This window comes from Corella eumyota, chromosome 7 (genome assembly GCF_963082875.1).
Source record: "Corella eumyota chromosome 7, kaCorEumy4.1, whole genome shotgun sequence".
In the NCBI taxonomy this organism is placed as follows: Eukaryota; Metazoa; Chordata; class Ascidiacea; order Phlebobranchia; family Corellidae; genus Corella; species Corella eumyota.
The window spans coordinates 11,680,478-11,692,802 of record NC_137496.1 but is presented as its reverse complement, the minus strand read 5'-3'; the positions used below and the strand labels follow the sequence as shown (position 1 = coordinate 11,692,802).

General features: G+C 32.7%; 3 protein-coding genes across 4 annotated transcripts; 1 reads left to right on the top strand and 2 right to left on the bottom strand.

Moving 5' to 3' along the window:
• Positions 1–181: 181 nt before the first annotated feature.
• Positions 182–1,590, bottom strand: LOC145759385 (polyamine-transporting ATPase 13A3-like). The gene is made up of 3 exons (XM_082573201.1): positions 1,454–1,590; positions 799–1,019; positions 182–311 (listed from the first exon to the last, which is right to left on the bottom strand). Exons 1-2 carry the CDS (start codon positions 1,538–1,540, stop codon positions 807–809), a joined length of 300 nt encoding a protein of 99 aa, XP_082429327.1. The 5' UTR covers positions 1,541–1,590; the 3' UTR covers positions 182–311; positions 799–806.
• Positions 1,591–2,185: 595 nt separating this feature from the next.
• On the bottom strand, positions 2,186–8,451 carry LOC145759383 (polyamine-transporting ATPase 13A3-like). 2 transcript variants are annotated; one of them, XM_082573199.1, is made up of 8 exons: positions 8,312–8,451; positions 6,525–6,656; positions 5,608–5,681; positions 5,166–5,250; positions 4,683–4,817; positions 3,889–4,006; positions 3,358–3,468; positions 3,001–3,039 (listed from the first exon to the last, which is right to left on the bottom strand). In XM_082573199.1, exons 3-7 carry the CDS (start codon positions 5,655–5,657, stop codon positions 3,458–3,460), a joined length of 399 nt encoding a protein of 132 aa, XP_082429325.1. In that variant the 5' UTR covers positions 5,658–5,681; positions 6,525–6,656; positions 8,312–8,451; the 3' UTR covers positions 3,001–3,039; positions 3,358–3,457. The 2 variants fall into 2 exon arrangements, with proteins under 2 accessions (XP_082429326.1, XP_082429325.1); XM_082573200.1 differs by lacking the exons at positions 4,683–4,817; positions 5,166–5,250; positions 5,608–5,681; positions 6,525–6,656; positions 8,312–8,451 and adding an exon at positions 2,186–2,349 and having other exon boundaries at positions 2,952–3,039.
• LOC145759370 (tubulin alpha-1A chain-like) lies at positions 7,802–10,336 on the top strand. The gene is made up of 7 exons (XM_082573186.1): positions 7,802–7,843; positions 8,328–8,550; positions 8,635–8,936; positions 9,017–9,248; positions 9,330–9,595; positions 9,702–9,895; positions 9,972–10,336. Exons 1-7 carry the CDS (start codon positions 7,817–7,819, stop codon positions 10,105–10,107), a joined length of 1,380 nt encoding a protein of 459 aa, XP_082429312.1. The 5' UTR covers positions 7,802–7,816; the 3' UTR covers positions 10,108–10,336.
• The last annotated feature ends 1,989 nt before the right edge of the window (positions 10,337–12,325 follow it).

Here is a 12,325-nt window from a genome sequence, read left to right as displayed (position 1 = left end):
TATTGAAATCAATTTAAAAAACTTACTGATGGTTCAACTAGCTTCCATCCTGTTGCTTCAAACATTTTAAGGTCCAGAGGGTCTCCAGTTAGATGCCCGTCAATGGTAGTTAGAGTATGACAAGTTAACATACCATGCAACAACTTATCGTCCAAACCAAGTTGAAATTTTAAGTTTTCTGCCTGAATAGGTTCCTTGAACTTGCAGTTGTTTTTAGCTTGTGGTAGTTTGTGGTCAACTGGAATTACTTCAGCTAAATCCAATCCATCTTCAGTTAAAGTTCCAGTTTTGTCAAATGCCACGACATCAACCTGTTTAAAAATATTTGCTTTATTAATAAACTGATATTTAAATTTTATAGAGGATTTAAACCTAGACTTGGAAAGTGTATGATAAAGATACTTCTGTTACCTCTGTCTAGATTTAAGTCTTGTTTGGCAAAAATATATAATTTTTAACATTTATTTATCCTTAATGTAGTAAGGTTGACTTCACAGCCTAAACATAGAGTAACATTTGTTACTCCAACCCAGTCTCAAGTTGCCTTGGTAGTTTGTGTTGTTACAGTTTATAATTGCCCAATAATTAATCTGTTAATTGTTTTTTTTTGGTTTAGCAGGAGTTCTTACCACTTATATTATTACCTTACTTAAAGGGACTATAGCTTGGAAGCAGTGGGGATTGAACCCATAAGTTTATGTAGATATAATGTCCATGTATCAACTTATATTTATAGTTTGGATTAATCATTGTTTAACACACTACCTAACAAATAACATAACAGCAGTTAAATTTAACCTAGAAGTTTAGGTGGAAAAATAGTAGGAAAAAAATCCACCCACTTGTCCACTAATATTAATCCTCTGCGGACTAATGCAGTGGATCCTCTGTTTCTTGAGCCTCATCTGAGCATAGATGATTCCAATTGTCATGGCTAATGGTAGGGCAGGAGGCACAGAAATTGTGATAAGGTCGATCGCATTGAAAGCAATATCTCGAGCAGACTCCCCTTGCAAATGCTGTATAGGAAAACATTGTTAACACATATATGTAAGTAAAAAGTAAAAGGTTAAATTGGCAGCATACCTAGTTGCTTTAAACTACTGTTATTGTGCTCATTATTATCAAGTAATACTAGTAAATAACCCGCCCCATGGTTGGGATTTTAATTGTTGTAATATGGTCACAACTTTGAAATGAAATTTGCTTTTGATAATTTACCCATGCACTACAAATGGCAGTTTTATTCATCTTGCAGGCTTATAACTTTGATATATTTTTATATATGTCTGCCAAGCTCTATTATAAATAGAATGTTAATGTAAAAAGGCTGTAGAAAAAGTAATTAAATACCAAATTTAAGTCAAAATAAAAAAAAAAAAACTGTTATCATAAAAAATAAAATTGTCAAAAATTAGCAAAAAAAAAATAAAAAAAAAATTGTTTTAAATACCTGTATTATAACAGTGTATATGAACCCACACATAGCTATAAGGGCAAGTATAAACACAAAAGTGTAAGCATCCCTCAGTAACTTCATATCAACTGGTTTTGGATACAAAATACTGTGAACCAGTCTTCCTTTAGCTGTATGATAACCTGTTCGAACCACCACTGCTTTCACCAATTCACCACGATAAAACCCAAGTAGATTTTATTTTTAAAATGCCGATATTTAGGTTTTGACATAGTAAAAATTACCAATACCCAAAGTTTATTTAGATAAGTTTGTTGAGTTATAGTTAAAATTACAATTGTTTTTTTAAGTTTATTTTATTGATAAAAATAACATTAAAATCTTTTAAAATCTAGCAGTAAATATCAAACCCAGGATCCCAGGTCTTACTTAAGGATGCTACATCATGCCAGCAGTGGGAATCACACCCAGGAGCTCAGGGCTTTTCCAAGGATGCTACATCATGCCAGCAGTGGGAATCACACCCAGGATCTCAGGGCTTATTCAAGGATGCTACAACATGCCGGCAGTGGAAATCAAACCAAGGATCTTAGGTCTTACTCAAGGATGTTACAACATGCCAGCAGTGGAAATCAAACCAAGGATCTTAGGTCTTACTCAAGGATGCTACAACATGCAAGCAGCAGGAATCAAACCCAAGATCTCAAGTCTTACTTAAGGATGCTACAACATACCAGCAGTGGGAATCAAACCCAGGATCTCAGGTATTACTTACCTTATTTGAAGAACTTGGGTTCCACAAAACAGAGTGTGACGTTTATGCTCCTCCGTGGTGTAAAAGTTCTTCATCTCCCTCTCACTGCTGGGAAGTGGTGTTTTAGTGACAGGAACACTCTCTCCCGTTAGCATGCTTTCATTCACAATACATGTTCCTGTAAGTAAAAGTTATCCAATGTTAATATTCCAATATATTCTAAAGTTGATAGGTTTTTATATTATTGGGAAAAGAATGTACTGTAAACACTGGGCTCAAGAGTGAATAGTGTGGCATTGGTGCAGCTTGAACCTGAAACCTTTTGGTGTGTTTAAGCTATCTGTAAACACTGGGCTCAAGGGTAAATAGTGTGGCATTGGTGCAGCTTGAACCCTAAACCTTTTGGTGTGTTTAAGCTATCTGTAAACGCCGGGCTCAAGAGTGAATAGTGTGGCATTGGTGCAGCTTGAACCTGAAACCTTTTTGTGTGTTTAAGCTATCTGTAAACACTTGGCTCAAGGGCGAATAATGTGGCATTGGTGCGGCTCGAACCTGAAACCTATTGGCCCGTAATCCATCGCCATGACCGGCATACCACAATATCAGACTTCAAGTAGAAATAAAATTCCGTATAAAAAATAAAGAACTTTGTATATATATGGGGTGGTTAATGGACATGTTTACATTAGAGGACTTTAAAAACTGCCATTTGTGGTGCTTGGGTAAATTATTTCTTTTGACACAAAAATGTTAAAACACTTAGTCTTAAAGCAGTCGTACCTGACACAAGAGCAGAATCGCACGGTAACAACATTCCATTAGGTGGCACTATAATCACATCGCCCGGAACCAATTCTTTGCTCCAAACCTGAAAAAATTAACAATTAATTTGTAAATAATTAAGAACAACTTTTACAATAAAACAAATTTTATATTGCAAAGCAATTTACAAAATACAAAAGCTTAACTAACTTAAACTTTTTCCTTTTTTATTTAAAAATAATCACTAAAATTACTAAAAAAAATGTGTTTAATGACAAAATTGGCACAAACTTAATTTTAAAAATGTTGGTTCTAAAACATGAAACCATCTACTAAAAAAAGTAAAAAATGATCCCTAAATCTCTGTCCTTAACAATATAAGAACAAAAACTTTAAAGTTATTGTTAAAAGTGAAAGTACTGACCTCAATTTGTTGAACTCCAGACTGTGAGTTTGAATCCTGCCGCTGGACGATAACTTTAGTCTCGTTGTGATACTCAACCATTTTGTGGAGGTTAACTCTTTCAGTTCTTACCTTAAAAATTAATTTTATATTAATTCTGTTGCTTAATTTATAATTTCAATTTCAAATTTTCAAGTTAGGTCAACAGAATAACTTGTGGAGTATTTTGCACAAAGTTAAAGTTAGGAAAGTTATCCAAAAGTTGGGATTTAAACTAATTTGCAGAATAATTATTAAACCAAACTGCTTTCATGCTGTAGTGCTCTTAAGTAAGGTTTCTTAAACAATTTAAATTCCTGCTGAGCCAGCACTTAATCAGCAGATTAATTATTAGGCAATTATAATCTCTAATATAACAAACTACAAAAGGCAACTCAAGAATGGGTCGGAGTAGCAAATGTTACCCTATGTTTTAGTCGTAAAATCAGCTTTTCCACATCAAGGATAAATAAACAATAAATCTAATAGGAACAAATTAATGATCTGACTTACCTGTATAAGAGATGCAATCGCAGAGAAAAATAAACATCCAGAATATAACAGCAAAAAGTTGGAAAACGTAAAATGGGTTCAAAATTTCAGAAACTAACAACATAAAATATCCTGGAATCTGAAAAATTTGGGTTAAAATTTAACAAGCAGCATTTGTGTAAGTAGTTATTGTTTGCAGAAAAAATATTATATGACGCACATAGTTATGGTTTGCAAATAATATATAAAAAAGTTTGACTCTTTTAAATTTAAAATGTATGTAGTAGTTTAAAAAGGTAACTTGAAATGGTTTTTAATTCAAGGTCTAGAGTTTAAATCCCTCTGCTGCCGTTTTGTTGTCATTATTTTCAACCAAGAACCTTGTGACTTTTAAACAAATAATATTGGTAAGTCAACAACTAAATTTACTACAGCACCAAAATAGGTCGAGGTCACATAACTAACTGAAGGTCGGTTAGTAAAGATTCTTATATTTAAAACAAAATACCAGAATAGTGGTTGGAACATTTGGCTTCACTACATGAGGTCATTTGCTTAATTACCACTGCTTTTTATGCCCTGAATTAAGATGCTACAAACGGTATAAACTCCTGCTGAGCCAACACTTAATCAACAGCACAATTATTGAGCAATTATATTCTATAATATCCCAAACTACCAAAGCCAACTTGAGATTGGGCTGGGGTAACAAAAGTTACTTTATGTTTAGGTTGTGAAGTTAACCTTACCACATTGAGAATAACTATAAAAAGAAACTTAAAAAATACTCAAGTTAAACTCCACTCAAACTCTACCTTGACAGTGATAAGATTACTCCCAAACAAACAACTTCTTCTCGAGATCTCATCCAAGTTCAATCCTCCGGTGGAGTTCTGATGAAGTTGCTCAAGAGTCACCTGGTTGTCCAAACCACCGAGTTCCACAAAAGTCTGGAATATAAATAATTAATTATTATGACATCACAGTATAATTGGAATTAAAATAAAGTTAATTATAACACTGAAGTTTTTTTTAAATATTAAAACAGAGTGGTGTAGTGAATGGTTGGAACATTTGCTTTACTACAAAAGGTTCTGGGTTCAATCCTTACTGCTTTCAAAATCAGCAGCTTAATTATCGGGCAATTATAATCTATAATATCCCAAACTGCCATAAGCAACTTGAGACTGGGTCGGGGTAACTAACGTTACTCTATGTTTAAGTTATAACGTCAGCCTTGTAACGTAAAGAATAAACAAATACAAAATAATTGTCAATCTAACAAGGTAAACACTTACATTTTGTTCAAAATTCCAAATATATTTCGAACAATGATGTTGAAAATATTTAAACTCATCATTTTGTTGACTTCCATAATTGTCTCTGCATGTTTAAAAATAAACAAATTTAATCAAGTTTTAGGATATCAATTAATTTAATTTTAATAAATATTTATTTACAAAGCAAAAAAAAAATTAAAAAAAAGGAAAGTTAATTTTTTTTAATTTAAAAGCTGTATGCATATATTATATAACTTAAAAAGATTACCCAGAAAACACCAACACTAGTAAAACTAATATAAACTGATAAGTACTTTAACAATACTTAGCCCAATTAAAACACTTAACACATTTATGTAATAGATGTGTTGTTAGTTTAACATAATCTAACTAAGTTATTTTTAAAGTATTTTGCAATAATTTAGAGATTTGATATAAATAAAATATTAACTTAATTTACCCAGATCCTGGATAATTATTGGAGATAAGTAAAGCCAGCTCTGACGACATTACATTAATTTCAGCAACAAAATTCTGAAATAAAATGTAACAATAATTAATAAAGTAAAATATTTTTATGTACTTATTATCCCCGATACGGAAAGGTTGACTTCACCTAAACATAAAGTAACAACTGTTACTCTAACCCAGTCCTAAGTTAACTTTGCCAGTTTGGAATATTATTAAATATAAGTATCTATTTAACAATGCTATTCATTTATTAATCCATTGTAGTTATATTTCACAAGATTTAATCAATGCAGCCAATTTTTTTTATTTTGCAAAGCAATCTTGTTTTACTTTTTTTTACTTTAGCAATCTTGTTTTACTTTTTTTTACTTTAGCAATCTTGTTTTACTTTTTTTTACTTTAGCAATCTTGTTTTACTTTTTTTTACTTTAGCAATCTTGTTTTACTTTTTTTTACTTTAGCAACCTTGTTTTACTTTTTTTTACTTTAGCAACCTTGTTTTACTTTTTTTTACTTTAGCAATCTTGTTTTACTTTTTTTTACTTTAGCAAACTTGTTTTACTTTTTTTTACTTTAGCAATCTTGTTTTACTTTTTTTTACTTTAGCAATCTTGTTTTACTTTTTTTTACTTTAGCAATCTTTTTTTACTTTTTTTATTTTGCAAATCAATCTTTTTTTTACTTTAAGCTGATAGGTTTTTGTATTTTATTAAAGAAGAGCGTGCAGATAGGATGTGTTTGAGCTATCTATAAATGCCAGGCTCAATGGTAAATGGTGTAAACTGCAGTTTGTGATGCATGGGTAAGCTATCACAGGCGAATATTAGTTGAGAGTTGCAACCATATTATAACAATTAAAACCATAACCATAAGACAAGCTTTTAACCCATACAAAAATCTACAAACCTGATTAGTATCGTCAGTAGTTTGTAAAAGAACAGAAGTTGAACAATTCAAAGTTGTTACTGTATGCGTCCATTTCAATCTCCAATCTTCTCTCCAATAAAATACAAGAAGGAGGAATCCACCAGACAATATCTAATTGTGATTTGAAATTTAATATTTATTTAATATTTATTTTTTTTTTACAACAAAAATTTATTTATTTTTCAGGATAAATAAATATAAATTAAATAGAAGTATTTAATTTTCCCGCTTAGTAACGAAGGTGACTCGGTTTGTTGATTTAACTTGTTTGTTTAACACCGAACCAGTTTTTACTTGCCCGTGGTTTCATCAACGTTTGTAAGTAATTCAATATCCAGTCTGTTACTCCTACATACCAGTTGTTATGGAAACGATGTTTTTTAAAAGATTTGTCGTTTTATTAAAACAAAGGAGCGTTTATTTATTCAACTTTAAGATTATATTCTTAACATTTACAAAAAAAATTGTGATTCATTTGGTTAAGCAATTTTAAACCGCTATTCTTGTTTAAATCATCAGCCAACTATAAAATATTTGTTAAAAACGAATAAAATATTAATAATAAAACAATTTTTTTGCGATTTTAGGTTTTTAACTAATGCCAATCATTTTTACTAATATTTATATGGGCCGATTTCACAAATAGGGCGTCATATGTTTTAAATAATTTTAACAAATATATAAAAAGAACAAACTTAAATATTTTCCCATAAAAGCCAAGAAATTAAATCAGCAAAGAATTAAATACAGAAAGACAAAGTAATTTCATTAACTTAAAAGCCTCCCACAGCTTAACCCCAGCAATTCTCTGACATCACGTGCAACCAAACACTATCGTATTACGAACACACGCTGTTGCGAACAATACTAATAATGACATCACGACCCAACAAATCTTTAGAATATCGATCAATAGAATATTTGTTTTTTATTGTTTAGAATAGCGAATGGGGTTGGTACACACTTTGAATTAGCAAAAGGCATTTAACTGTCAACAAGCTATTCAGCGATTATTTTACGTTTCAACTTCAACCACTAACTAAACCAAAATAAAAAAAAAAATTTACTCATCAAAATGGTAAGTTTATGTTAATTTTATATTTTTATTTTTTTTATTTTGGTTTTTCGCACATTAATAAAAGTAAATAATAAATTCGATATACAATTAATATTACAACAATGCGACGGGAAAAAATGACAAAATTAATTTAATGATTTAAAACATGCCAAAAGTATTAATGTTTACATAAAGATTTTAGGTATGTTATGGCATGGTCACCAAACATTATATTTATGATGTAAGTTTAATATGTTTGTTTTAAAATAGGGAGTGGGTGTGGGTCAATAATTTGGGGTAAATTTGATAGTGGGTTACATTAAGTTATATTAAAGTAAAGGTATAATATTTTATAACATCCTGGCAGACTGCTATGTTTATTTCTTATAAATTGGGCCACAAATTAAGTTAAAATATTGATAATAAAAGCTTTCTTTAAATGACTTCATGCGTTTTTTAAAATCGTTATAATTTTTACTTTAATCTGTGAATTTTAGTTTTAAATTTGAAAATACGAAATTAGTAAACTATTTAAATATACGCCAACAGTTAAAGTTATATTTCTCTTATATTTGTTTAACATACTTTTAAAGCAGTGAAGTGTATCGTTGCGCTTGATAAGAGGTTTTCAACAGCGCTTGCGCGGTTTAATATTTACACAGGCTTCCTTCTTTAAGTTATGAGAAAGTTCTAGAAGGTTTTACATTACCTTTCTTTACCTTTAGCGTGAATGTATCTCAATCCACGTCGGCCAAGCCGGAGTTCAGATCGGAAATGCTTGCTGGGAGTTGTACTGCCTCGAGCATGGAATCCAACCTGACGGCCAGATGCCAAGTGACAAGACCATCGGAGGAGGAGACGACTCTTTCAACACCATTTTCAGCGAAACTGGAGCAGGAAAACACGTCCCAAGAGCCGTGTTCGTCGACCTTGAACCAACTGTCGTTGGTAAGTTGTCAAAAAAAATAATAATAAAAAAAAAACTAAAATTTTGTAAAAAACAAGAGTTTAACATTGAATTTTGTTCCCCAGATGAGGTTCGAAAAGGTACCTACCAACAGTTGTTCCACCCCGAGCAATTGATCACAGGGAAAGAGGACGCAGCCAACAACTACGCTCGTGGTCACTACACCGTCGGGAAAGAAATTGTGGACCTTGTTCTTGACCGAATCCGAAAACTCGCTGACCAGTGCACCGGGCTCCAGGGATTCCTGATCTTCCACTCCTTCGGAGGAGGCACCGGATCCGGATTCACCTCTCTTCTTATGGAGAGACTCTCCGTCGATTACGGGAAGAAATCCAAGCTTGAGTTTGCCATTTACCCAGCTCCCCAGGTAAGAAAATCAAACTTTAAAAATAACATTAAATTGGTATAAATATTTTGGTAAAAACTTACGTTATTTTATTTATTTAGGTCTCCACCGCTGTTGTCGAGCCTTACAACTCGATCCTGACCACCCATACCACCCTTGAGCACTCTGACTGTGCTTTCATGGTCGACAACGAGGCCATCTACGACATTTGTTGCTGTAACTTGGACATTGAGCGTCCAACTTACACCAACTTGAACAGGTTGATGGCTCAAATCGTTTCTTCCATCACCGCCTCGTTGAGATTCGATGGTGCTTTGAACGTCGATTTGAACGGTAAATTTACCTAAAATTACTGTACAAAAAACTTAACAACCTTAATTTTGTATTTAGAATAACCTTGTACCGTTTTTGCAGGGTTCCAGACCAACTTGGTGCCATACCCACGTATCCATTTCCCATTGGCCACATATGCTCCAGTTATCTCCGCTGAGAAGGCTTACCATGAGCAACTTTCCGTGGCTGAGATCACCAATGCTTGCTTCGAGCCAGCCAACCAGATGATCAAGTGCGATCCTCGTTGCGGCAAGTACATTACTTGCTGCATGTTGTACCGTGGTGACGTAGTCCCCAAGGACGTCAACGCTGCCATTGCAACCATCAAGACCAAACGTACCATCCAAGTAAGTAAACTAGCGTTGCTTATTTCTCCTACTTACTGTATACTTCCTTTAACTATCTTATCGCGCCTTAAATTTCTCCGTTTTAAAATGTCTATTTAACTTTTAGTTCGTCGATTGGTGCCCAACTGGATTCAAGGTCGGAATCAACTACCAGCCACCAACTGTTGTTCCAGGAGGCGATCTCGCCAAAGTCCAACGAGCTGTGTGCATGTTGAGCAACACCACCGTCATTGCAGAGGCTTGGGCTCATTTGGATCACAAGTTCGATCTTATGTACGCCAAGCGTGCTTTCATCCATTGGTAAGTAGTCCAACTAATCTCTAACTTGATGACTTCATGTCGTAACTGTCGCTAACTTACAACCTCGTTATTCCAGGTACGTCAACGAGGGAATGGAAGAAGGTGAGTTCTCCGAGGCTCGTGAGGATCTTGCAGCTCTTGAGAAGGACTACGAAGAAGTCGCAGTCGATTCCGTAGAAGGAGAAGGGGAAGAAGAAGAGGAAGAATATTAGTTAAAAATATCCTTAGTAAAACCTGTGAATATTTAAATATTTCACTGTCAATAATTATAAAATATTTCACTACTAGCCATTTAGTTTTTTTAGAATTTCACTTGTTATTGATTTTCTTTGCAATTAATTTGGTAGCTAACTTTCTTGATTAAAGCCATAGAAATAAAACAAATATTGAACATTAATATTCATGGTATGTTTTATTATTTATTGGAAACCTACAAAGATGTGGTCTTGACTTTAAAAAAGTAAACAAACGTTTATTAGGTTCCATTGTTTAGCTTTTTAGGCTAGCGTCCCTGTTACAGTAAAAAGCACAGCAGTTAGTTTGTTAAATGTTTATAGTTCGTTTATATATACATTGGCAAACACGCAACAACATTAAATTTATGTCACTAAACGTACTTTTGTTCTAAGCAAATAATTAACTAACGACTTCATTACCTATGTTAAGAATATATTTTGTATGTTTATTTTGTGTTATCTTTTGTAGATTGAAAGTTTTTCTTGTAGTAACTTAATGTTAAGTTATGCTTTTGTTTATGTATGCTATTGTAGTTCTCTTCTATTTGGTTCAGTGATTTTTTCCCTTTCTCTATTAGGTTCTCTTTTGTGTTTTGTGTTTAACAATAAGTTGATTATAGTTTGTGCTTGCTAGGGGTTAGACCTATTTTTATTAGTGCATGCAACCTTATATGTTTTGTTATTTAATTAATGCATGTTATTTATATTCTATTTGAATAAGAAATAAATAATCTGGTTTTTCAATGGTAGCAGAGGATGGTTACTGAAATATAGAAATGTCATCAGTATCCAGAAAATCTCCTCCCAAGTTTGGGGAGGAAACCAGCTATAGTGCATGGAGGAAAAAGATTGCTTCTGCTTTCAAAAGTGAAAAAGTAGATGATGCGTATGGTTCTTATCGGGCATTTAATGATTACGTAAAACCTGAACATTTATCTATGAGTGATTACATTTTGGAATTCGAACATTTGTACCATAAAATGTCTTCAAATGAAATGGTTTTACCTGATTCTGTGTTAGGATTTAAATTAATTGATGGAGCCAATGTAAATGACAATGAACGAAGGTTGGTTCTAACAATGGCTAGCGATCTCAAATTTGTTAGTATTAAGTCTGCACTGAAACGAATATTTGAAAATTCATATCAATCTACTTCTACTATGACAATAAAGCAAGAAGCCTTTTACTCTAAAGAAAGATTTCGAAATCGAGATTATAAAAAGTCGAAATATTTTGATCCAAAAAAGAATTTTAATAAATTAGATAAATTTGGAAACATTACAAGGTGTGTTATCTGCGATTCTATTATGCATTGGGCAGCCAAGTGTCCTCATAACACAAGACCTTATAAAGAAAAATTTCCTGCTTCAATTAAGGAAGTTGAAGATGTCAGTGTTGTCCTCTTCAGTAAAATTTCGAGTGCAAGCGAAATATTTATGTGTGAAACAATGGGATCTGCTGTCCTAGATACAGCATGTACTAAAACAGTTTGTGGTATCAAGTGGTACACAAATTATATTGATCACTTAAGTAAAGAGATGAGAAACAAGATTTTAAGTGCTGCAAGTTGTACTAGTTTTCGTTTTGGTGATGGAAGACAAGTAGTTTCATTTAAAAAATCACGCATTCCTGCAAGTATTGGTGACAAATTTTGCTTCATTGATGTAGAAATTATAAAAGAAGATTTGCCTCTATTTCTCAGCAAATCCTCTTTAAAGAAAGCTAATTCAAAGATTGACCTTAAAAATGATAAAATAGAGATGTTCGGTAAAAATATTAATGTGTTTTTTTCCACCAATGGCCATTATTGTATAGATATTACTCCTAAGAACAAGGTATTGACAAAACCAAGAGAAGAAATTCTGTTGTCCAAAGATATGTCGCCTCCTGAACAAAAGAAAGTTGTTCAAAAGCTTCACAAACAATTTGGCCATGCTTCAGCCACAAACTTGGAACGACTACTTGAAAATGCAAATGCATTAACCAAAGAGCTTTCGATTGTTATTAAAGAAGAAATTTCAAAATGTGATATTTGTTTAAGACACAAGAAAAATGTTCCGAGACCTGTTGTGGGGTTACCATGGGCTCAACAGTTTAACGAAACAGTAGCAATGGACTTACATGAGCTAGAACCAAATTTATGGTTTTTCCATATGATAGATATGTTTACACGTTATAGTAATGCTGTAATTAT